Source organism: Bubalus kerabau, chromosome 8 (genome assembly GCF_029407905.1).
Source record: "Bubalus kerabau isolate K-KA32 ecotype Philippines breed swamp buffalo chromosome 8, PCC_UOA_SB_1v2, whole genome shotgun sequence".
NCBI classification, from domain to species: domain Eukaryota; kingdom Metazoa; phylum Chordata; class Mammalia; order Artiodactyla; family Bovidae; genus Bubalus; species Bubalus kerabau.
This window is the reverse complement of record NC_073631.1, coordinates 93972691-94000475: the sequence shown is the minus strand read 5'-3', so window position 1 is coordinate 94000475 and position 27785 is coordinate 93972691. Positions and strand designations below refer to the sequence as shown.

At 37.5% G+C, this 27785-nt stretch overlaps 1 protein-coding gene across 1 annotated transcript in view; it reads left to right on the top strand.

Annotated features, from left to right (window-relative positions):
* Positions 1 to 23762, top strand: part of GRM8 (glutamate metabotropic receptor 8) — an 857461-nt gene extending 833699 nt beyond the window's left edge. Inside the window, exons 9-10 of the mRNA XM_055590836.1 lie at positions 16112 to 16358; positions 23175 to 23762. Coding sequence (XP_055446811.1) covers positions 16112 to 16358; positions 23175 to 23224 — 297 coding nt within the window. The 3' untranslated portion in view covers positions 23225 to 23762. The remainder of the gene's footprint in view (positions 1 to 16111; positions 16359 to 23174) is intronic.
* The last annotated feature ends 4023 nt before the right edge of the window (positions 23763 to 27785 follow it).

Here is a 27785-nt window from a genome sequence, read left to right as displayed (position 1 = left end):
TTTCCACTGACTCTGGTAGATCTAGCTTCTTGGATTTTTATTTTTATATTTTTATGGAGTTTGATGCTTCTCTTTTATAGTATCGGTTTTCTCTGAACATTTACCAGTCCTTGGTGCCTGTTCATCTGTATTTGTGAATCCAAGTTTGCTTATCTACTGTGTTGTTAATAGCCTGTCTCTGATGGCTGTGGAAATGTAGCCGTGCTTTGTAGGAACAACGTTCCAGCTATTTGTCTTCTGAATGTAAGGAATCCTTGTCCCTTCTGGTGATCAGTGGTTCCATCAAGTTTTCTTCTGCTCTGGCCAGTGCAAACTCAGTGCTAAATATCTTCATTTAGAAGAGGAATTTATCTATCTTTCTAAGTCTGTGTTCCCAGCTAGATGATTCTGTGAAGTTCAACAAGATATAGTTCTAAGAAAGAGTCTCCAGGATCTACAATGAGATTTCTTTTGTTGAATCATCTGAGTTCTAAACTAAATATCAATTCAGGTGCTTTAATTGAGACTCTGTTATTGTTAAGAAATTTGGCCCAACTCTGTTAGAACAGGATGATTTTCTGACTTGGTAAGGATTCAAGTCATTAACCCTGCTCTTTCACATCTCTGTATATCTTTGGGAGCCATATGGTGTGTGCTAAAGATACGGGTTTTTAAGTCAGACAGACTTCAGTTTAAACCTTCACTTTATCTTCATGAGTTGGGTGACTCATAAAGTGTTATTTAAATTCTCCAGAATGAACCCATTCCTAACTTACAGGATTATCATGAAGGGTTAATATCCATAAAATGTTTGGCAATAATATGGATAACCTCATCCTCAATAAGTGATAGATATTATGGTGGTAACTATTGTGGGTGGTGGTGGTGGGGGTAGTGGTGGTTTAGTGAGTTAATTTATGTCCAACTCTTGAATCCCCGTGGACTTTAGCCCACCAGGCTCCTCTGTCCGTGGGATTTCCCAGGCAAGAATACTGGAGTGGGTTGTACGGTACCTAAAAATTCACCTCTTTAATTAATATCAGAGATCTTAGAAAATTTTAATTTGTTTAAGCACAAACCAACCACAATCATAGAACTCTCTGTGTGATTTTAACTCTTCATTTGAATTAGCCTGCTAGGGCTGCCATAACAAAGTATCGGACTGGGTGCCTCAAAAAACATAAATTTGTTTTTCATAGTTCTGGACCCTAGAAATCTGAGATCAAGGTATTGACAGTGTTGGTTTCCTTTGAGGCCTTTCTCATTGGCTTTTATTATTATTATTTTGGCTGCATGGGGTCTTTGCTGCTGTGCATGGGAGTTCTGCAGCTGTGGTGTAAGGGCTGCTCATTGCAATGGCTTCTCTCGTCGCAGAGTGGGGGCTCTAGGTGCACAGGATCAGTAGTTGTGGCTCACAGGCTTAGGTGACCTATGGCATGTGGGATCTTCCCAGACCAGAGATCCAACCTGTATCCCCTGCACTGGCAGGCAGATTCGTAAACAGGGGACCACCAAGGATGTCCTCTCATTGCCTCTTCAGTGTCCCCCTTCTTGCCTACGGGTCCTCACAGGGTCTCTGCATACACATCCCGGTGTGACTCTGTGTGTCCTAACCTCCTCTTCATATAAGAATAGCATATAAGAAGTTAGATTAGGTTGGAACCCACTTTAAATACCTCATTTATCTTAATTATCTACCTAAAGACTGTGTGTCCATATACAGTCACATTCTGAGTGCTGAGGGTCAGAAATTGGAGATGTGATTTGGGGTATGGGGAGGGGCCACACAATTCAGCCCTTAGCACCATTACTCTTGATTCTTCCTGCATTAAGTAATATCACAAGGGAAAGAAATCGTATTTCTAGAACATCTTATGTCTCCATACTGAGGTACTGCTTTAATTCTTTTGGCTCTAGAAAGTGTTATGTAGGAAGTGTCTAGTTGAACAATGATTAGTTTTAGAAAGCTATGTTTGAAACCATTTTCATAATGCTATCAAATTTCCTTTAATAATACAATCCATATAATAAGTATCTCCTGAAATTTAAATTCTAGCAAAACTTCCATCTCCAGACAATGATAACTATAGGATAATGATAGATAGATGATAGATAAATAGATAGATATAGAAAGATACAGAAATATAGATAGATTATATATATATATATAATAGGTAGATTATACATATATTTTTTCCTCAGCTAACTATGGAGTTACAGCCCAATAAACCCATCATAAGCTGAAAATAGGGTAAGCCAAAATACATTTAACTCACCTAACCTCTCAACTATCATTAACACCCCAGCCTACATTTGGGCAAAATCTAACACAAAGCCCATTTTATAATACAGTATTAAACGTTTCATGTAATCTGCTGAATGCAGTACTGAAAGCAAGAAGCACAGTGGTTGTGTGGGTACAGAATGGTTGTAAGTGTACCAGTTTACCTTCCTGATCACATGGATGACTGGACGCTGTGGCAATGCCATCGCCCAGAATCACAAGAAAGTGTCCATACCACACAGCACAAGCCCTGGACAAGAGCCAAAGTCAGCATTTGAAGTATGGCTTCTGCTTATTGGCTATCACTTTTACACTATCATAAAGTCAAAAAATTCCAAATCTAACCATCCTAATTTGGGGATCATATATGTGTGTGTGCTTGTGTGCATGTGTGTCTGTGTGCGTGTATGATCACACAGTACCGAGATAAACTTTGTTCTCTCAATGATTGTTTATTCTCCTTTGCTTCTTTATAAAACAAATTTAAACTTTTATTTGTTCTCTTTGTATAAATATTGTATTATATTTTGTATCTATTCAAATAGATGGGATTTCCCAGGTGGCTTTAGTGGTAAAGAACCTGCCTGCCAATGCAGGACACATAAGAAACACAAGTTCGATCCCTGGGTCAGGAAGATCCCCTGGAGAAGGAAATAGCAACCCACTTCAGTATTCTTGCTTGGGAAACCCCATGGACAGAGGAGCCTGGTGGCTACAGTCTATGGGGTTGCAAAGAGTTGAACATAACTGAGCATGCATGCACACATTCAAATGGATAGTGTTAAAATCATAATAATTAAATGTATCTCCATTACTCTTATTCTCGTTTCTGCCCATGCTGTTGAAAAATGATAAAGGGCTAAAAGGCAGCATGGAAGCAGGAGTCTATGGAGGGAAACAGAGAGAAAAAAAAAAAACAAAACACCTGTAAAGGAGGAACCTATAAACACTCAGCAAGCAGATGCTTTATACTCATTTGCAAATGTCACAGTCAAAAATGTAGCACCATTGTTTGAGGGAATTTTTTATTTTGTTTCTATAAGTAATACTTATGGAGAATAGTTGAAAACTAAAGTCTACATTTTATTGAATAATACTCTATCTTAAAGCATCTACTTAAGAAATGTCTATCAGGCTTTAATAGAAAGTTTATTTACTGATCCAAGTATTAAATATCATATATATTTAATTATAAATACTCATTTTAAGCTTATTATCAGTTCTGCCTTCTTTAGAAGATCTTGAGCTTCCTCACACTTGTTTTTCCCTACCCTTAGAAAATCTGATAGTTCACTTGTTGGTAGATGTTTTACTATTCCCTGAAGCTGATTTTCACCAATAAGTCCAAGGTTAAGGATTCAGACCTCACAAGTGAACCAGCCCAGTTCTGTGTCCCTCGTCTTCGCCCTTTGGTTTGACTCTTCATTTCACTAACATGTGTCCTGGCCAAAAGGGGACAAAAGGGAGACAGCAAATGGATCAGAGCAAACCCATCTCCATCTCCACTAATGAAAACACAATGTAATGTCTCTGACCTGTTGGTAGGTTAGCAAGCCTACGATTTCTACCTGACAAGAGAGACACAACACTCAGGATGGTGATTTTCTCCAAAATGAAACTAGACTATGACTCTTTGAATGTGTTTCCCACAAATATAAAAACTGCTTCCTTATGAACAAACATTTCATGCCTGTATTTGTGTGTGTTCCTTGTTAAAAAGGCTAATTCTTAGAGAGCAGTACTATTATGTCTTTATCATGTGAGGAATGGAGGAAAGTCCATGGAGAATAGAAGCAAGGCTAAGTAATAACAACATTAGGCTTCTCTGATAGTTGGTAAAGAATCTGCCTGCAATGCAGGAGACCCTTGTTCGATTCCTGGTTCAGAAGAAGGAATAGGCTACACAGTTCAGTATTCTTGAGCTTCCCTGTGGCTCAGTCGGTAAAGAATCACCTGCAGTGTGGGAGACCTGGGTTTGATCCCTGGGTTGGGAAGATCCCCTGGAGAAGGAAAAGGCTACCCACTCCTATTCTGGCCTGGAGAAGTCCATGGACTGTATAGTCCATAGGGTCACAAACAGTTGGACACGCCTGAGTGAATTTCACTTTCATATTCCAGGTGCCAATACTTTATATACACTGTCTCCTTAAAATCTTTAAGTCTGTGGGCGTTTATAACTAGTGGGAGTGCTTTACTCTGAATTGTACATTTCTTAAGTTGGCGAAGGATGTAGAGCTGAGCCCAGAGTTCCCATGTCCTGATGCTACATGCAAGACAGCAAAAGAGACACAGATGTAAAGAACAGACTTTTGGACTATGTGGGAGAAGGCAAGGGTGGGACGATATGAGAGAATAGCATTGAAACATGTATATTACAATATGTGAACTAGATCACCAGTGCAAGTTCATTGTATGAAGCAGGGCACTCAAAGCTGGTGCTCTGGGACAACCTGGAGGGATGGGGTGGGGAGGGAGGTGAGAGAGGGGTTCAGGATGGTGGGACACATGTGCACCCATGGCTGATTCATGTCAGTGATTAGCAAAAAACCACCACAATATTGTAAAGTAATTAGCCTCCAATAAATACATGTTTAAAAAATGTGGAGAACACTGACTTTGACTAAACTGTCTTATTTACAGCTTAAAAGAGCATCTTGGGACTTCCCTGGTGGTACAGTGGCTAAGACCATGCTCCCAATGCAGGGACCTGGATTCAATCTCTGATCAGGGAACTAGATCCCTCATGGTGCAACTAGAGACCCCACATGCCCAACCAAGACCTGATGCAGTCAAATAACTGGATAAATATTTTTTTAAAAATAAATTAAGAGATCATCATGTTTATATATGCAATAGTTTCTGTTCTAGCCTAGGTACTGATCTGAAGGAAATGGGGCCCTCACATTTTCATATATTTTCTAGCTTTAGAGTCTGATGTCATTTTTCCTGTTGAAATTGCATGAGTTATTTCCTTAAAAGGAATTATTTATGCATTTATTTAATCTTTGGTTGCACTAGGTCTTCATTGCTGTACGGAGGCTTTCTCTAGTTGCAGTGAGTGGGGACTACTCTTCGTTGTGGCGCACAGGCTTCTCATTGTAGGGGCTTCTTTTGTTCGGAGCTCAGGCTCCAGGCATGCAGGCTTGAGTAGTTGCAGCAGATGGGTTCAGTAGTTGTGGCACATGGGTTTAGTTGCTCCATGTCATGTTCAATCCTCTAGGACCTGGGATTGAACCTGTGTTCCCTGAATTGGCAGGTGGATTCTTATCTACTGTGACACTAGGGAAGTCCCCATAGGTTATTTCCTTTAAAAGTCAAAGTCAAGAGTAAGAATGCCTTAAAGAATACAGAAAGTTCATGTATTCAGGCAGTGTCCTAGGTGTCATTTATAGCAGTGAATAAAATACATCAACATCCCTGGACTCATAGAATTTTTATTCCAGTTAAGGGGAAAAGGCAATATATAATTAGTAAAATATATAGACTTTTATGGTAGAAAATGTTAGATACTGAGGAGTGAAATAAAGTTGGGAAAGTAAAAGCTGATGAAGAGGTGAGGTTTACAGTCTTTAACTTCATGTTTAGGAAAGGATTCACTGAGAAAGAACAGTTCAGAAAGGAACACTTCCTGAAGGAGGTAAAGGGGCAGGCATCAAATTTAAAAGGCTCAAAGCCGAAGCATGCTTGATGTGTTTTAAGATTAGCCAATAGGCCAGAATGGTGGGACAAGAATGAATGAGGGAAGAAGAACATTAAATCAATTATGATGTCTTTCCCAGGTGGCACCCGTGGTAAAGAACCAGGCTGCCAGTGCAGGAAATATAAGAGACGTGGGTTTGATTTCCTGGTTGGGGAGATCCCTGGAGAAGGGAATGGCAATCCACTACAACCTCCTTGCCTGGAGAATCCCATGGACAGAGGAACCTGGTGGGCTACATTCTATAGGGTCCCAAAGAGTCAGACACAACTGAAGTGACTTAACATGATGTCTTTCCTAGTGAAGGAGTCTGAGTACAGACAGTACACCTGGAAAGCTGATCCGATAGATATATAGATAGACAGACAGACAGACAGACAGATAGAGATAAATATCCAAGGACTGAGGTCTGGGATGCATGCATGCTCAATCGTGTCTGACTCTTTGTGACTCCATAGACTATACCCACCAGGCTTCTCTGTCCATGGATTTTTCCATCAAGAATACTGGAGTGGGTTACCATTTCCTCCTCCAGGGGTCTTCCCCTCCCAGGGATTGAACCTGTTGTCTTCCGCATTAGCAGGCATATTCATCACCACTGAGCCTGGGTCATTCCCATTACCTGGGAAACCCTGAGGCCTGTGATACCTCAAGGTAATTATGTTAGTTGTGTTAGAGAGAATAAGGAGGATCTCTCAGAACTGACTTAGAAGGAGATGCCAGCAAGGTATTTGAACTAAATGAAACAGAAACAATGATCAAATGATTAATATGGACTTGGGATGGTTCATCAGTACTCAGGGTCAGCCCAAAGAACTGGGTCATTGCCCCAGTGTCTGCTATGTCCAGTTGTTAGGAGAGTTTTGATTAGCTTGGATTGTTGCATGCTAGGTTGATTTGAGGCTTTTATCACCCACAAGACAACTCCAGAGTTTCTCTATAAACTTCTCTATCTTTAAAGAAAATTGTTTTAATCACTTCTAGTAATTAAGGAGATTATTTTAGTCCACTGACCAAAGCCCTTCTGAAAAGCAGAAGAAAAATCATTTATGAATACAGCTGTCACTTTGGTGGGCATACAGATGAGGGAGTAGATAACAGGGGTAGAGAAAGGCAGGCTTTAAAAGTAAACGTAGCTTTCTCACCGGTCAGACTGTGTGTGAGGCAGCCAAATAGGACCTGGCTGGCTGGCAGAAAGTGAAGTGAAACCATCCAGGGCCAGGCAGAAATATTGAGGAATAAATAATCTGTTTCTTATCAAATGGCACAAACCCATTTGGGGCATTAGATTTCATAATAGGTTACCTTAGTTACTTAGGAGTTGAAAACTTACCAGCTTGGATATCTGTAGAGTTCTGTGTGCAGGCGGCTGGTTGAAAGGGTTGAAAGCTGACCTGTCTCCTGAAGTAATATAATCTCTTCCCTCCTTACTCTTCCTGTAGTCTTTAGTGATTCCAGGTTACGACCTACACTGAGTAGACCCTGGATGTGCACATATGACTCCTGCAGAGAATGAAGAAGAATCTGTAATAGGTCCCAGAAAAGATGTCATGTTAATATGCTCTATTGTGCCATCTCCTCCCTGACTTAGCTAGACATCATTTAAATCTGTTTCAGTGCATCTGATTGTTTCAGATTCAAAATGTCCAGGAGTCATAGAGGCAGAGGGGAGTGACAGGCTATCAGTGGACATAATAGAAAAGACACTCCCCTTCCTCCAAGTACTAGTATCTTGGAGTGATAGGGGGCAGAAGGTGGGGCATAAAAGAAGGATGGAAAGAAGAAGGTTACATTAACATATCCAGTACCATTGTCAGCATTTCTCAACGGATTTATGTTGGTTATAGGGAGTTAAATATAGTTCCCTCCTAATATAGTTAGGATATTCTGGTGAGTTGTAACTTTGATATAGAAAGCCAGTACACTATTCTACTCCCTTTCAGCAAATAGGAGTTGACTTTGAGGCAAAATTTTGTTTGCCTACTTTGAAGTACAATTCCAGAAGCACTTTCCTTTATATCATATAGTCGGAGCATGGCTGTCAGCTCTTCATTAAACTGTCTACTCTGGATAACTGACTCATAGACCACTCTCTTCTTCTATATTCCTGGAAGTATGCTTTGTTGGCAGCCTTTTAGAGTCAAAGTTGTAGGGCAAATAATATTTGTTGAGCTACTATGCTTTTGTGCCTTTGAGTCATTTTATAAAAATTATGTCATTTCATCTGTAACCTTTCTATGAAAAAGTACTATTTTTCTCCATTTTGGTGGCTCAGTAATAAAGAATCTGCCCGCCAAGCAGGAGACATGAGTTTGATCTTTGGGTTGGGAAGATCCCCTGGAGAAGGAAATGGAAACCCATTCCAGTATTCTTACCTGGAAAATCCCATGGGCAGAGGAGCCTGGCGGGCAAGAGTCAGACACTACTTAGTCACTAAACTACTATCATGCCATTCTACCTATAATCCTTCTATGAGAAAAGTGTTAATTTCCTCCATTTCTTAGGTAAGAAATTAAAGGTCAGGGAGGAAAACAAGATCTCATAACTGTTCAATTGCCAGGGATGTTTTATTGTCACCTGGTGGGTCAACTAGGGAATTTTACCACACACAAGGCAATTGTGGAGTTTCTCTGTAAATCTCTATATCTTAAAAAAAATTATAAATCATAAGCACTGGTTCTGGAATTCAATTTTAGGTCTGCTTGATCATGTTCCTTCCTTACATGACTCAAATAATTAGACTATTCAACAGGTATAAAAGAAATCCAGGAGGTTTTTGGAAACATCAATCCTTTAATGTAATTTTTCCATTTCTTCCAAAATATGGGAGATACTAAAAGTCCTATCATCCTTGGTGCTAAGACGTTAGCATCTCTAGAATGACAGTAGGTGGTGGCATTTTATTTCTTTGCTTATTTTGCTTTCACTGAGGTTATAATATATATGCATTTTCATTTCATTACATATTCAAATATGAAGTTCCAAAACTCAGTCTGCTCACAGTCCAAAATCCTGTTAACAAAGACTTGGCCATCATAAGGTTTTAGATTTTAGGGTATGATTTTGGTATAAATGCTTTTTATGTAGTAAACTCACATTAAAATTTTCATAAGCTGTTATAAGAGAGCACATAAGTAAGGTCAGCATTATGGCATAATTTGTAAGCATAGTGACTAAAGGAGAGCTTGAAACACTAAGCATAGTACTATTTGGCCTAATTCTATGTTTATTACATCTTCTATTGAGTTGGTTTGCTGAAAGGACAGACTACAGTAATGCATTTATGTCAAAACCAGCATTTCAGAATCTACTTCATGCTTAATATTTAGCAAAATAAAATTTACTATATATTACAGAAATTATTCTGAAAAGGGGAAGAAATTTATCATGTATATTTATGGTAGCAGATAAAATTTATAAGACTTTCAAACTAGAAAGGTGTTTATGAATTGTTTGGTCTAGTATTATATGTTTTTAAAAGACCAGCAGATTAAGACTTATAAAAAGAATCCTAGTAATCAATGTAGTGGGCTTCCCTGTGGCTTAGTGGTAATAACCCCACCAGCCAATGTAGGAGATGCAGGTTTGATCCCTGGGTGGAGAAGATCCTCTGGAGGAGGAAATAGCAACCCACTCCAATATTCTTGCCTGGAAAATCCCATGCACAGAGGAGGCTTGCAGACTGCAGTCCATGGGGTCCCAAAAAAATTGAACACAACTTAGCAACTGAGCAGGAGCATAATCAATGTGGATGTTCCTATCGTTTCATGGCTGTTTCATCTCTGGAGGTATTTATGTTTGGATTTGTTTCTTTTTTAAGTTAAATTGACTTGGCTGGGTCTGACTTGGATAAAATTGATGGTTACCTATTTGAGAGACTTTGAAATATTTATATCTGTAGTTTGCATTTGGCTCTATTTTTTCTTTATATCCTTTCTGTGCAGCCCATTTTCTGCATAGCCTTTCTGAAGCAATACTAGCAGGAGAATAAGTAGGAATCCAAAGAGGACTAACCAATGCAAGAGAAGCTTATGAGTATTCATAAGTTGCCTAAAAGTAGGTGGCATATCTTATGGGAGGGAGGTTTATGTGGTTTAAAGGCACATTGTCACATTTTAACAGGACCTTTTTAATTGTAGTGGGCTTCCCTGGTGGCTCAGACGATAAAGCGTCTACCTGCAATGAGGGAGACCCGGGTTTGATTCCTGGGTCAGGAAGATCCCCTGGAGAAAGAAATGGCAATCCACTCCAACACTCTTGCCTGGAAAATCCCATAGATGGAGGAGCATGATAGGCTACACTCCATGGGGTCTCAAAGAGTCAGACACGACTGAGAGACTTCATTTTCACTTTCTTAATTGTAGTAGATCTTTTTTAGTTCAGTCACTCAGTCCTTTCCGACTCCTTGTGACCCCATGAACTGCAGCATGCCAGGCCTCCCTGTCCATCACCAACTCCCGGAGTCCACCCAAACCCGTGTCCATTGAGTTGGTGATGCCATCCAACCATCTCATCCTCTGCTGTCCCGTTCTCCTCCTGCACTCAATCTTTTCCAGCATCAGGATCTTTTCAAATGAGACAGCTCTTTGCATCAGGTGGCCAAAGTATTGGAGTTTCAGCTTCAGCATTAGTCCTTCCAATGAATATTCAGGACTGATTTCCTTTATGATGGACTGGTTGGATCTCCTTGCAATCCAAGGGACTCTCAAGAGTCTTCTCCAACACCAAACATCAGTTCTTTGGTGGTCAGCTTTCTTTATAGTCCAACCCTCAAATCCATATATGACCACTGGAAAAACCATAGCCTTGACTAGATGGACCTTTGTTGACAAAGTAATGTCTCTGCTTTTCACTATGCTATCTAAGTTAGTCATAACTTTCCTTCCAAAGAATAAGTGTCTTTTAATTTCATGGCTGCAATCACCATCTGCAGTGATTTTGGAGCCCAGAAAAATAAAGTCAGCCACTGTTTCCCCTGTTTCCTCATCTATTTGCCATGAAGTGATGGCTGGATGCCATGATCTTTGTTTTCTGAATGTTGAGTTTAAGCCAACTTTTTCATTCTCCTCTTTCACTTTCATCAAGAGGCTCTTTAGTTCTTCTTCACTTTCTGTCATAAGGGTGGTGTCATCTGCATATCTGAGGGTATTGATATTTCTCCCGGCAATCTTGATTCCAGCTTGTGCTTCCTCCAGCCCAGAGTTTCTCATGATATACTCTGCATATAAGTTAAATAAACAGGGTGACAATATACAGCCTTGATGTACTCCTTTTCCTATTTGAAACCAGTCTGTTGTTCCATGTCCAGTTCTAACTGTTGCTTCCTGACTTGTATACAGGTTTCTCAAGAGGCAGGTCAGGTGGTCTGGTATTGCCATCACTTTGAGAATTTTCCACAGTTTATTGTGATCCACACAGTCAAAGGCTTTGGCATAGTCAATAAAGCAGAAATAGATGTTTTTCTGGAACTCTCTTGCTTTTTTGATGACCCAGTGGATGTTGGCAAGTTGATCTCTGGTCCCTCTGCCTTTTCTAAATCCACCTTGCACCTCTTGAAGTTCACGGTTCACATATTGCTGAAACCTGGCTTGGAGAATTTTAAGCATTACTTTACTAGAATGTGAGATGAGTGCAATTGTGTGGTAGTTTGAGCATTCTTTGGCATTGCCTTTCTTTGGGATTGGGATGAAAACTGATCTTTTCCAGTCCTGTGGCCACTGCTGAGTTCTCCAAATTTGCTGGCATATTGAGTGCAGCACTTTCACAGCATATCTTTCAGGGTTTGAAATATCTCAACTGGAATTCCATCACCTCCACTAGCTTTGTTCATAGTGATGCTTCCTAAGGCCCATTTGACTTCACATTCCAGGATGTCTGGCTCTAGGTGAGTGATCACACCATTGTAAATATCTGGGTCATGAAGATTTTTTGTACGTTCTTCTGTGTATTCTTGCCACCTCTTCTTAATATCTTCTGCTTCTATTAGGTTGCTAACATTTATGTCCTTTATTGAGCATCTTTGTATGAACTACTTTGTATGAAATGTTCCCTTGGTATCTCTAATTTTCTTGAAGAAATCTCTAGTCTTTCCCATTCTATTATTTTCCTCTATTTCTTTGCACTGATCACTGATGAAGGCGTTCTTATTTCTCCTTCCTATTCTTTGGAAACTGCATTCATATGGGTATATCTTTCCTTTTCTCCTTTGCTCTTCACTTCCCTTCTTTTCACAGCTATTTGTAATGCCTCCTCAGACAGCCATTTTGCTTTTTTGCATTTCTTTTTCTTGGCGATGGTCTTGATTCCTGTTTCCTGTACAATGTCATGAACCTCCATCCATAGTTCATCAGGCACTCTGTCTATGAGTCTAGTCCCTTAAATCTATTTCTCACTTCCACTGTATAGTTCTCTCAAATATAATATGGGTTTTCACTTGTTGGTGGGTAGCCTAGTCAAAGCAATGGTTTTTCCAGTAGTCATGTATGGATGTGAGAGTTGGACTATAAAGGAAGTTGAGTACCAAAGAATTGATGCTTTTGAACTGTGGTGTTGGATAAGACTCTTGAGGGTCCCTTGGACTGCAAGGATATCCAGCCAATCAATTCATTGGAAGGACTGATGCTGAAGCTGAAGCTCCAATACTTTGGCCACCTGAGAACTGACTCATTGGAAAAGACCCTGATGCCGGGCAAGATTGAAGGTAGGAGAAGAGGATGACAGAGGATGAGATGGTTGGATGGCATCACTGACTCAATGGACATGAGTTTGAGTAAGCTCCGGGAGTTGGTGATGGAGAGGGAAGCCTGGAGTTCTGCAGTCCATGATGTCGCAAAGAGTTGGACACGACTGAGCGACTGAACTGAACTGAGCCTAAGAGGTCATGACGTGTACAATTTATCACTTTGCTGAGGGATGTATTTTCATGATGCCTCTATTGAGGCTGGCCACCCACTCCAGTATTCTTGCCTGTGTATCCCACTTACAGAGGAGCCTAGTGGGCTGCAGTCCATGGGGTCACAAGCAGTAGGACATGACTGAAGTGACTTAGCATGCACGTGCACATGCATAGCCCAACCTATATAATCTAGATTCACATCTCATTATTTTGTGTTTCTCATTTAAAACGTCATCAATATCAATGTCCATTTTATAGAGTGGAATGTATAGAAAACATATTTTTTATTATTTGTATAAATCAAGGGATTATTGAAGATCTTCATATACTTGAAAATAATGAGTGGTATCTAAGTAATTATTATTGATTAGTTGCTAAGTCATGTCTTGAGTCTTTGCGACCCCATGGACTATAACCCATCAGGCTCCTCTGTCCCTGGGATTCTCTAGGCAAGAATATTGGAGTAGCTTGCCATTTCCTTCTCCAAGTAATTATTATGTAATTACATTATGTATATAATTATTATGCAATTTCTTATTATTATTACATAATTATTGTGTAATTATTATGTAATTTCTGTATTATGAGTGGTATCTAAGTAATTATTATGTAATTTTTAGAGATATGTAAGGAAAAATGTGGATTACAGATCCTAAGGAAGTTTATACTCTAGTTGTATGTTTTATATGAATTTTTACAAAGTTTACATAAATGACTGTAATTACATAGTTACACATTAGCAAGTGCTCCACTGTATTTATTTTTCAATGCGTTAGTGCTTAGAAGTAAAATAAGGACAATATAATTAAGATAAGATTTATCATGGAAGACTTCCTGGAGGAGGTGAACTTTGAAACAAGCCAATCCTAAATATCCCTACTTGATGAGTGTTCCCACACTCATGATAGGGTTTTAAGCAAAGAGCAGCTTCAGTGGTAGATAAACTGAACTTAAACTCAGTAATCCACAGGATATGATTTCTCTGACAAGGACAGCCTCTTTAGTGGTGTCTGAAGTTTTCTTCACAGGTTGGACAGTGTCTTATTCAAGGCTTTGTCATCTGTTAATAGAAACAGTCTCCCCTAGAAAAAGGCAGCCATAGGTTGATTCAAGTATTTATCCTTGAAGGTATATGTATTTTGAGCCTTTATTAAAAAGGACACATTTGTTTGGGTCCTGGGGATTACCAGATGCAATCTGACAACTTTATGTTTTCAGAGGTATCATTACAGGTGAACAGATGTGTAAATGATAAAGGGATCTCTTCATAATCTTAAAACATGGCTACTTTGTAGCCTCAGTATTCCAAACTTATTTGGGAAAAATTATCTTTTGAGCTCAGGAAATGAAAAATGTTAGTAAATCAAAGGTTTTTATTTTTAAAGATGTGATATAAATCATATGATAGAATATTACTGACTCTCAAAAAAAAAAAAAAAAGGAAATCTTGACATTTGTGGCAACATGGATGAACCTGGAGGACATTATTCTAAGGGAAATTACCCAGATACTGAAAGACAAATGCCACATGATTTCACTCACATGTGGAATCTAAAATTGTTGTTCAGTCGCTCAGCTGTGTCCAATTCTTGGCAACCCCATGGGCTGCAGCACACCAGGCGTCTCTGTCTTTCACTATCTCCTGGTGTTTGCTCAAACTCATGTCATTGAGTCGATGATGCCATTCAACCGTCTCATCCTCTGTTGCCCCCTTTTCCTCCTACCCTCAATCTTTCCAGCATCAGGGTCTTTTCCGATTAGTTGGCTCTAAAACAGCCTAAATATTTTAAATATTTAAAAAATATTTTAAATAGGCAGACTCATAGAAGCAGAGAGCAGAACTGTGGTTGCCAAGGGTAGGGGAAGGGGAACTGGGGAGATACTGTTCAAAATGCATGAACTTCCAGTAATGCAAGATGAATATGTGACTATAGTCAAATTACTGAATTGCATACACTTGAAATTTGCTAAGAAATTTGCTCAAACATTCTCACCAAAAAGTAAAATAAAATAAAAAGAATGAATAAGAATCTTCTCTGGTGATCCAGTGGTTAAGAATCTGACTTTCAATGAGGGGGATATGGGTTCAATCCCTGGTTATGGAACTAATATCCCACATGTTGTTGGCAACCACAGCCATGTACTGCAGTGAAGCACCTCTGAGCTGCAACTAAGATCTGATGTAGCCAAATTAAAAAAAAAAAAAAAAGAATGAAAGAAAGAAAGTGGTAACTGTAATGGATACATTAATTAACTTGATTGAGATAATTTCATAATATGTTCAGCAAAATATCAAGTTCTATACTTAAATATATAGAATTTCTATTTTTTGATTATACCTCAATAATACTGGGGAAGAGAAAAGATTAAAATATTATCATGTCTGTTTTCATAACAAAATGAAAAAGCCAAAAGCAATGATTTTATGCTTGACTTTTTCAGCTCATTAACCTCTAGATTGCAGGAAGAAAAATCTTCCAGAGGGCCTTCTCTTTGTAAGCACCAGAGCAGTCAATTTCAGTAAAATAAGGATAAAAAATGAACACACAGGGAGAATTCTCAAAATGCAGATGTCAGGACCCATCCCCGAAGGGCATATTTCAATCCTGGAAGGAGGAAGTCTTTTGTTATTTTCTAAAAGCACCCACGCATATTTGGATCTGATGCTGTCATCTAGAACCCCCTCAGAATTATCCTTGGGTGGGAGAGGCTGTTAAAAAAATCAAGCCCTTATGGCATGCTTGTGATTTATCAGGTTTGGAAGCTCGACTTAAGTCATTATGTGTAGATGCAAACACTAGCATTATCCAAGCAATGGTGTGAAATAGTGATGTTATGGACTATTTCACTCCCACTCTATTTCTACTGTATATAATTTACCTTCTAGGTTAAGTTTATTGTTTGACCCTGGGATACCTCCATGAAGAAGGTTTGTGTGACATAACGTGTTAGTTTTTTACTAGACTAGTTTTGTTCCCTTCCTTATATATAGTTAATTACAATCTAAGCAGGAAATTAAGCTCCATCAGCCTAGTTGTTTTTTGGTCTGTTTTAAGGAATTGGGCTTTATCAATAATACAACTTTATCTACATCTGTGGGTGGGGATAAAGGAATGTTTGACTATAAGTAAGGGTAATTTTAATAAGGACCTTTTAGAAGAGAATCTGGAATAATTTCAGAAAATGGTTGTGTTATTTGCTGTATCTTAGATCAGGCTTACCAACATTGATTCCTTTTGTTTTTTTCCTTCCTCAGATGTACATCCAGACAACAACACTCACTGTCTCCATGAGTTTAAGTGCTTCGGTGTCTCTAGGCATGCTGTATATGCCCAAGGTTTATATTATAATTTTTCATCCAGAGCAGAACGTTCAAAAACGCAAGAGGAGCTTCAAGGCTGTGGTGACCGCTGCCACCATGCAAAGCAAACTGATCCAAAAAGGCAATGACAGACCAAATGGCGAGGTGAAAAGTGAACTCTGTGAGAGTCTTGAAACCAACAGTAAGTCATCCGTAGACTTTCCGATGGTCAAGAGCGGGAGCACTTCCTGATAGATGTACGTTGAACATTCTTCTACTGGTCTTGGGGACTGTACAACATGGTTCCAAGGGCATGGTGGTATCCACACACCATGAGACCATCACAGTGGTTAGAATCGTTTGGTTAGAACCAAAGGATTTCAGTGCAAGTGGCTCCTCTCCAGAGCATGAACATAGACACAAATTCTCTTTCACAAAGGGTGACGCTCAAGTCTCACTTGTGAAGCATCACAGAGCTTGAAGATTGGAACTAGGCTCCATTTATAAAATTATCCTTTAGTATTCATTCTCTAATTGTTGTTAGTTCAATATGGGTTGCTCTTCATAGAGTTAGCAGTTAACTAGTATTTATGGAGCAAGTTACCAAAGATCTTACACAAATAGCATGTGTGTGTGCTAAGTTGCTTCAGTTGTTTTCAACTCTTTGTGACCCCATGAACTGTAGCCTGCCAGGCTCTTCTGTCCATGGGATTCTCTAGGCAAGAATGTTGGAGCGGGTTGCCATGCCCTCTTCCAGGGGATCTTCCCAACCTAGGGATCAAACCTGTGTCTCCTGCTTTCCAGGCAGATTCTTGACCCACTGAGCCATCAGGGAAGCCCCTTATACAAGTAGAAAATATGCTATTTAGGTATTTAGGGAAAGGAGAAAACTAGTTAGCCAACATGTTAGGTTCAGTCATAGTTTATATTTGTTTCCCCAAAGTGATCCTCTTCTCTGGCTTTCATTGATCTCTCTAATTCTTAATATATATTCAGATAGAGTTCTTCTCTGAAAGCCTCATGACCCTGAAAATAGGACTCTTGCTACAACCACACCTCCACTTTTCCTTCCCTCACCTATCTTCCTCATCTCTATATTCATCTCTGAAGAAGCACATAATAATACACGATTACCAAACTAATCCAGTAGAGTTTAACTGAACTATTCAAGTCCATCTTGGTATCTATTGAAAAATAGCAAATTGAAAGTATGTATTGCAAAATACCAGAAAGTTGAATACAGTGAGTGTATACACACACACACACACACACACATTCTCTCTCAGATTCTCCCAGGAGGCTATATTTCCTATTCTCTGTACATTTGACATGAAATACAGGGATGATTGAGTTGATTTTAGCTGATTCAATTATTATAACAACTTAATCTACAATACTGTCTACTTTAATACCCTATATGCAGAACTATCCTTAGTAAATAAGCATGTATTAATTAAACTTACTGACTTCAATTACTATCAGACTTCTTGGAATGATTGGCCAGATCCTCTAGGAAGATGACCTTCAGTTCATGAATATCAAATTTATCTATATATCTATTCACCCTTCTGCAAATGTGAACCCTTAAAAAAGTACAAGAGAAGGCACAATAAGGATTGGTTTGGTATCAAATTGTTAAACCACCTCTGATTATAGGTAGGGAATTGACTAATAGTGGAGCTATTTGGGCACTTAGCAGAGGGTGTACTAAAACTACTCTTAAAGGCATTCTATCAGAGTAGAATGCTTGTGACTTGAGGGCAGAGTCTGATGTGCTTCTGTGCCTTGAAAGCATCAGTGCAGGAAGTTAATACCTATTGTAGGATGTCAGTAAACTACTGCTGGCCAATGATACAGTTTGAACACTGGCACATCTCAGTATGACTCACCAGAGTCTATAGATGCACTTGGTTTTTAACAGCAATCCAAAGAACTTTATATAATATGGTTGCAAATGGAAACAAGCAAATATACAGTGAAGTAAATATCAGTTATCCTAGATTTACCTCTGGAACGTAGTAAGGGAAAAAATAATCAACATTTTCTACCCCTTTAAAAAATAAATTGGTTCTCTGAAGGGAAAATTTCTGGTGTTGATAAAGGCTAATCCCATATCATAGAAATAAGTCTAACACATTTTGTTTTCCTTCTATTATTTTCTATTGACGCTGAAATGGAAATTTCATAGCATGAGTACATTTTCCTATTTCTTCTGAAATAAAAATAAAGATTACAAAAGTGGAGCCTCTCTGGTAGGTAATCCTATAATATTCTGGAGGAGTCAGATGCTTACTTTTGGAAGGTGAAAAAAAGCCAAGATAAGGTGAATCAAGATAAAGTCAATTATGACCTCAAAGAAGGTTAAACTGTGCTTTGTAGTTTTCATCTTTTACAGGCACAATAAGGATTGGTTTGGTATCAAATTGTTAAACCACCTCTGATTATAGGTAGGGAATTGACTAATAGTGGAGCTATTTGGGCACTTAGCAGAGGGTGTACTAAAACTACTCTTTGTAGAGTAGTTTGGGTTGAATAGGCTCAGATAAAGTGATTACAGTTCAGACATTCAAGAAAGAGTGTAGGAAATCTCCACACATCCTTCTTCCATCTTACTCCCTGTAACCACTATTAACCTTTGCTTACTTAGATGACTAGCGACCATGGACCCCGTGGATGCCTATCCCGTCTGCCACATGTTTGAATGGAGTCAAAAGTCTTCCAAAATCACAAACTCTCTAAAACTACCAAAAACTTGAAGATCTTAAATGCAATATTTTTCTTCTATAAGAACATTTTATGTCTTTGGAAGTATAATTGAAAACAGAAAAAACTTTTGCCATTAAATTCTCTGTACCTCCTTGGATTTGAAATACCTCCTTGCAAAACTGAGGGAGCCCATTCTCAATCAGTCCCAGGCTGGTTAATTCACTGGGACTGTGTCCATGTTGTTGCATTCTCATACTTTCTGCTATCAGACTTTTGATAAATCACCCTCACCACCATGACATGACAATGACATACAGGATAGTGTTTTGTAAACTACAAATCACTGTATAAAAGTAGATGTATCATTGCTGTCTTGAAAATATAAATTGGGCTGGGGGTCATAGAAAAGAGAAGACAAAATTCAAAAACTATTGTTTTAGCATCTCTATTTTTAATACGTGAAGGATTTTGATAATTATGGCTACTGTTCTACAGTTGGAATTATTTTTCAAATTAGCTGTGTATTTATGATATACATGCAATATTTTTTCTTCAAATTGATAGATCTCTACAAATCCTCATACTTAAGCCATTTCATCTTAAAGATGACTTGTTAATGCCTGAAATTCTGATCATACATATAAGGTTTTAAAGCTTCTAAAGGTACACAGAATAAATAAAAGGAATGTGAAGCTGGAAGGTACACCAAACAAGTCCATGTTAATGATTGAATTTGCAGAATACTACATTTCACACGTAAAAAGGTCAAGTGTTGTTTCATAAAACTTCTTCTGAAAAGAGACTTAGGAACAAAGTTGATATATATGAATTTTGTCAATGGTACCCAATTAACAAATGTTGTAACATGGTAGTCCTTAAGCTCTGTTCATGCATAATTCATGAGAACAGCTGCTGTTGGCGGTAGATCCATTTTCTCTGGCTTATAAACCCAGTGTGTGTGCACAGGAAATTCATTGTTGCTGCATTCAAACCTGATTTTCATGAAGCATATTCATCATCAGAAGTATTGTATGAGCTCATATGTATATCTCTGAATCCTTTGTGTTCTGTAACACTTCTGGAATGAAGGCAAAAGTACCACTGCTGCCATGAAAATCTGCAGACATACCTCTTTCTATTGAGCTTCACTTGATTGTGTTTCCCAGATATTGCATCTTTTTTTTTTTTTTTTTTTTCCAAAAACTGAGCATTTGTGTCAAACTTGCATTGTTGGATGATGGTTAGCATTTTTTAGCAATATTTTTGTCTAATTAAGGTATGTGCATTGTGTTTTTAGACACACTGTTATTACACACTTAATAGACTATAGAATACTATAAACAGAGTTTTTTGTTTTTTTTTTTGGCCATGCAGTGCCAAATCCCCGTGTGGGACTTAGTTCCCTGACCAGGGATGGAACTCATGCACCCTGCACTGGGAGCTCAGAGTCTTAACCACTGGACTTCCAAGGAAGTCCTAAGGTAACCCTTTTACGCACTTATGTGCGTACCTATGTGCTAAGTCACTTCAGTCATGTCCAATATTTAACAACCCCATGTGTAGCCCGCAAGGCTCCTCTGTTCATGAGATTTCCCAGGCAAGAATACTGGAGTGGGTTGCCATTTCCTTCTCCAGGGGATCTTCCAGATCCAGAGATCAAAGCTGCATCTCCTGCATTGGCGGGCATGTTCTTTACCACTACTGCTCCCTGGGAAGCCCTTATATGCACTGACTTGCAAAACACATTCACGTGACTTGCTTTATCGTGTGCAATATCATTTTACCTAGTGATCTGGCCCACAAAGTCTAGATTGGTCTCTGAATAATAAAAAAGATAAGACTTAAAATTCAGAAGTGTTCAGAGCCTTACATTCCTTTTCTAATCAAAAACATTATGATTACTTTCCTTTTGTAAATTATAGTTCTCAGTAGAATTCTACCATCTTTTTCTGGAGGTCACTTCTAAGAGTCTAAAAAATAAAACATGAATTTCTAAAGAGGTTTAGAGTCTTAAAGTTGGAATGATCCTTGAGGAGTAACATCTGAATATCATCTTCGTCAAGATCTTTTGGTTATTGTTCTTCTGTTACCTCCATAATTTTTCTTTCTACCTATCTTCAAATCTGATAAATATTTCTTACATGTATAGTTATTAAATATACTGAATATTGCAAAAAGTTGAGTATTTTTCTTTCAGGGCCGTTTTTTTTAACTCATAATTTTTCTTCATCTTATCAACCAAGACCATATGAAAATCTTTCAAAAGCATAGTTGAAGTATAGATTTTATTTTCTTAGAAAATATTTAGAAGGATACGATAGCATTATACAAACAAGAAAGAAAAAAAGTTAAAAATGAAATAAAGACCATAAAAATCACTGTCCCATTTTACACCAAACCAAATGGAGCAGACACCCTAGCTTTTAGAAGGGTAAATAGAAAGTAAAGCATTCCATATTGATTCTCTAAGAAAACTGCTGTTCCCCCACAAATCTCCCCTGCCTCTGTCCTCACAAAAACCCAATGTTATGGATTGTGGACCAGTGATGAAACTGAGGCCCTGTAACCTGGTTTAATGATGTTTTTGCACTCATTTTGGAGAGAAGAGGATGCAATCTGAAACAAAGTCTAAGATCTACTTCCTTTCAATTGCATGTCAATAATAACCTAATGTGAGCAATATAGAAAGATATGCAGATATGTCCCACCTGTTTTTAGCATGAAGCTCATAATAGTCAAGGAAATAAAAATAGCAAAAACATCTACAACTAGCACATCCTGGGCTACTTGCTTTAATTTTACTGATTGTGGTCTTTAGGTAATGCTGGTCTCTGATAAAAAATTATCTGGTCAGTTACCAGAGTTCATGTACACTAAAATGGAATAAGTCTAATCACCCATTATTTCAGAGAAGGAACTTTACAATTTTCTTATTCAGTGTTCAAAAGTAAATCATTCTCTAAAAAAAAAAAAAAATCTGTTTCACTGTGGATTGGATTTATGTAGTGAAATACATAGGCTTCCCTGGTGGCTCCATGGTAAGGAATTTGCCTGCCAATTCAAGACATGAGGGTTTGATCCCTGAGTTAGGCAGATACCCTGGTGAAGGAAATGGCAACCTACTCTAGTATTTTTGCCTGGGAAATCCCATGGACAGAGAAGCCTGGTGGGCTACAATCCATGGGGGTCACAAAGGAATCAGACACAACTTAGTGACTAAACAACAAAGTGAAACATATATGTTTAGCATTTTTTCTTCTTTTTTCTTATTCATTCCAGAATTCCACTGAAAAATAGAACATCACATTTGAATTTTAGAACAGAGATTTATTCCATCACAGCTTTCAAAAAAATTATCTGGATTTAGACTTGTATTTCTGAAAATTTAAGTATGAATATAAATTTAACTTAGAATATTTTCTTGTTCATACCTATTTAATAATCTTACAATAATGGGTTTTATTTCACAGTAAGCTGGTACCAGAAAAATTAATATTCATTTGCTTATTCAAGTCTTTATTTTTTAAACATCTCCATTTGTATCCTTTTGATGAAACCAGACCATAAATATGTGTTGGCAATACATTTTAGTGCATTCACTTTTAGAGTTTAAAAGTATTTTATTTAAATAAAAGATATATTCACTCTCAAAGCATGACTAATTATAATGAAGTGAAGTGAAGTTGCTCAGTCGTGTCCAACTCTTTGTGACCCCAAGGACTGTAGCCTACCAGGATCCTCAGTCCATGGTATTTTCCAGGCAAGAATACTGGAGGGGGTTGCCATTTCCTTCTCCAGAGGATCTTCCCAACCAAGGGATGGAACCCAGGTCTCCTGCATTGTAGGCAGACACTTTACCGTCTGAGCTACCAGGGAAGCCAGTTATAATGACTGACCCTTTTTTGGTCATCAAGCAGGCTCAAAAAATTGATGTCTTTAATGTGGATTATAAAAAATATATATTTTTTTTATTTTGCAGGATACAGAATTGATCTGTTCTTTCATTTTTTTACACTGTAAATCTCTGTTAATCAAAACACACAATTAAATAGAATTTCACCTAACTTTATTAAATAGCAAGGTGTTCATATTTTTAGTTTTCTGCTAAATGTGTGTATTATAAATGAGACTAGGGTTTCACAGATCAAAAATTCTGCTTTTTCTACTGCTGTTGAATTCCTACCACGTGGTTTAAAATAACATGTTGTAAAGACCACGTATAAAAAGTCACTGTAAGATTTGAATTTTAAGATCATTTTAACAAACTGATGTATTATCCTGTACTATAATTTGTCTTAATTTGTCTTAACAGCTTCCTCCACCAAGACGACATATATCAGCTACAGCAATCATTCAATCTGAAACAGGGAAATGATACAATATGAAGAAATGTGGTCTGCGATCTTAAACAATGAACGTGACACCACCAACACTCACTCCTGGAGATCTCTGTAGCCTACAATCAATCAAATCAATAGTCAATCTTGTAAGGAACAAAAAGTAGCCACAAGCCAAAAGTATTAATAATAGGGAGTGAAGAAACCCGTTTTATACAATACAACCAATGAGTGTCAAGCTAAAGTATTGCTTATTTATGAGCAGTTAAAAAAAAAAAATCACAAAAGGAAACTAATGTTAGCTTGTGAAAAAAACAAAAACAAAACAAATGCTGTTGAAATATGAAATAAACCTTGTCTGATGTTATTCTTGTAAGTATTTTTCTGTGATTGTGAGAACTCCCGTTCCTGTCCCACATTGTTCAACTTGTATAAGACAATGAGTCTGTTTCTTGTAATGGCTGACCGGATTGAAGCCCTGGGTTGTGCTAAAAATAAATGCAATGGTTGACGCATGCAATTTTTTATACAAATAATTTATTTCTAATAATAAAGGAATGTTTTGCAAATGTTGAGAGTTGTTTTGTTCCAGTTTTAAAGCCAGGGGAAACTGTTTCCAGTTGGCACTTTTGCTGTTATTTAACTCCTGCTGTAAAAGCCCTGATGTGCCAAGAAAATACTATTCCTCGAGGAATGTGTTTTTGTACATTTCCTTATATGTGAAGAAGATTGTTTTTTATTTCTATATCAAGAAGAATTATTTGTGCAAGACTTTGTGACTATTTCAAGATTTATGTGGTAGTTTTTCATAGTAATTGCCTCTTTTCTGAGGAATCACGCAGTGGTTTGAGGTCAATTGCTTCAGGTATCATAATTAACAAATGAGTTAAACATTAAACGTGATTTGTGAGAATGTAATCTGAAAGTCATCATCTAAAAGTATATCCAAGTATCACTGAAATTCTCCATTTTCTAAGTCAAACTTTTGCATAATGAAATAGTCCAAGTTTTCTCAACTGGACCTGGTGTCCAATGAAATCAATGAAGTAATGACCCTTACCAAATACATTCCTCAAAGCACAGAATTAACATATTTATTCCCTTGGCATCACTAAAGAACCACAGTTCAGATAACATGTCAATGGTTTCTTATTTTCAAAATGAAAACACTCATTGGTTCATAGAACAGTATCATTAAAGAGAGAGAAAACAGGGAGCCTGTGTCACGTTAATAAACCATGCTAGGATGGCTAAAAGGACACTGTTAAAGGCTTCAAATCTGCTACCATTTTTATCATGGGTGCCTCTTACCTACACAGTCCCAGACATCCATCAAGTCAATGGGTCTCTAAGATCATTTTATTAGTAAATGTTCTCTCTGCTGAGTTAGCTTGGATGGCTCATTGCACTCCTTATAAAGAGCTATCTGTGCTCTGTAGCTTCAACTAGGATATTGACAGTCACTTTATTTAATATAGAGGGTTGAAGTAGAGTAGTTCAGGCACCTTCAACACAGAGTAACATTTCCTAGATCCCAACCCAGAGAGCTGCATACAGAAGGAAATGGGTACTTATTGGCCTCTTGTTATAGTATCTGTTGCTTGTAGATAATATGTAAATCAAGAGAGAGTATTATATTCAAGTTTTCAGATAATCTGAATTACTGATAAATACAATCCTGTAATCAGGATTGTAAACCCATCTCTAGGTGTGCCTTTCTAGGTAAGACCTAGTTTAAAACAAAATAAACTCATAACTACATTTTATTGTGCCATGTAGCTCAGTATCAATAGCTAACCAAGAAAATTAATTATGATCATATTTTAATTTTTAAATGGACAGTTTTCTTTGTATTGGAGATTACTATCCATTTTCACAATTTTTTAAACTAGTAAGTACACAGACGTTTGGCTGAGGAAAAAAATGCTTGAATTTTGCAAGCCTTGTATTTCATTCAGAGAGCAAAATTCAAGTATATATTTATATTTTTGTTTAATAATTGACTCTAGTCAGGGTAAGTGGATGCAACAGCGTGATTATGAGAGCAAAGCTGGACCAACGGTAGGTTTTTATTATGATGATGACTTTTTCCTTTTAAGGCTTTAGGAAGAAAAATAAAACATTAAGCCAAATTCATGACATTTCCAAATTGTTTTTCCAGTTACAAACTTACTAATGGGTTGTCTTCCCTAAGTACTTTTGTAAATAATTGATAATTCTTTGGTGTTCTACAAATTTTTATTTAGCTCATAATGGAGTGGAATAATAGTTTCCATAGATTTACATATGCCAATTATCTTGTATAACATTATCTCAGTGGGAAATTTTCTTCCTGATGAAACTATCATCTCCCCAGGCAATGGGAGGATAAACTCCCTCACCCTCTTATAGTAGGAGCTGGAACGTTCTGACCTCCACTGCAGTTATTTTCTCAGGGACTTTGCAGAGGGCTCAGGAGATAGTCAGATGCTGGGACAGTGTGGGGAGACACCCTGTAAGGAGAAGGATTTAGCGTGTGCCTAGTAGTGGTTCACAAGTCCCGTGCTTTAAAATGAACTGCCTGTGTACTGCAGATAAGCAAATGCAAAGTTGCATGGAAATAATATAGTATTATAGTCTTTAGAATCGACCTTGTGTTTTATTCTGGCCAGGAAATGTCACATCTAATCTCAGCATGCCAGAGGGTATGCTAAAAATGTAGCCTAGGTAATATTCAGCAAATGTCACTTGTAGACAATAAGCAACATATTAGTGTGACCTTGGGCCAACCAAATCTGACCTCAATTAAAAAAAAAATTAGCTTATACTTCCTAATATTTAAAGGCATCTGAATCCGTAATGGTTGAGCTGGCACAGACTAATTTTATTTTTAAGGAAAACATCATAAATTTAAATTCGAGGGGTGACCACTGGGACATGAATAGGGAGCTAAATGATTGAGCTTAATTTTTGGTGTTTATCAGAAATTTTCACAGAAAATTTATCATCTTAGAAGAACAGGATTTTACTTTTTAAAAGTAAATACCATATTACAGGAAATCTCACTAAGAACAGAAGTTTGTGTCATTTTATTTCCTTCCCCTTTGACTCTATATTCTCTATTATTTACCAATGACAGTGGAGAATAACAATTTTCTAAATTATCTCAGCCAACAGTGATATTTTATTCAGTCAGTAAGTGGAAGAAATGCCATTCTTAAACTCTATTATGCAACATTACCAATTTTTCTCATTTCATTTATTTAATTCCCTTTAATGTGAGTATTTCATCTATCTTTTAGAAAAAAATTACTAAAAATAACAATAAGGTTGCATGAAAGGATGAATAAGAAATAATACCAAATTATAGAATATTCTAATTATACAAAATAATCTTTAGAAATGCTCCTTTTTGCTTTTATTATTCTTCCCTTTTAATAGACATATGAATAATGAAGAAACATTTGACCATAGCTAGAAGAAAAGATTTCCTTAAGAAGAAATGAAGTCTATGACTGTTCAGAAGCTTGCTGTCATTCTTGTAAAATATCATATTATAGTAGCAAAAAGAACAATTGTTAAAAAAAAAATTCCACTGTCTATGTTCTATTTCAGTTTATTCCTTACAAAACTTTTTGTAGCATAACCTTTAATGATGCTATGACTTATGAGTGCCATTATTTTTTATTTAATTTAACCCTTCATTGGGATATTAAGAATATTTTTTTACTGTTGCACTCAGTGTGTTGTGAAGCCTCGTACTATATTTTAGTTATCTGCAGAGTGATAAGGATAGAAGAAAGGAAATTTGACCCATTAAATATTTATTTTTCTAACTGTGTAATGCCTAATTAAGTAGTTTTAGCAAAGTTAACTTTGACAAATTACTTGTTACAAAGGTATGAAGGCCAAGAATGGATTGGGACCTATTAAAAAGAATAAGCCATGCAATATCTTGGATAGGAGGTAGGGGTGATGTGATTATAGAAAACAGGAAAGGCAAAAGAGCAATGTGATGTATCAGGCTTTGAAGTAAGCAAGTAAGATTATTTACCAATGAACAGTATTCTTGCCTGGAAAATCCCATGAAGAGAGAAGGCGTGTAGGCTACAGTCCATAGAGTGGCAAAAGAGTCGGACGCGATTTAGCGACTGAACAACCACCACCACCACCAATGAACTAAGTTCCATTAGGTAAGTTCACTAGAACATAGGATGATCTAATGAAAATTATCAGACAGCTAATGAAGAGAGCTCATGAAAATTATCAGAATGGTAAAGTATAATTCTGAAAGAGTTAAAAAATATAACTTTCATAAGGAGGCAAAAGGAATAAGTTAAGGATATTATTCAATCCACTTATTAATTAGGAAACTGGTAATATGTTAAAAACGACTACAAAGAGCAGATGAAAAGCTAATGATAAATACATATATATATTTTTAATATTTGTAATTAGATATTGGGATAAATCAGGGGATTCCCAGGTGGTGCTAGTGGTAAAGAACTCACCTGCAGATGCAAGAGATGCAAGAGACACAGTTTCGATCCCTGGGTTGGGAAGATCCCCTGGAGAAGGAAATGGCCACTCCAGTATTCTTGCCTGGA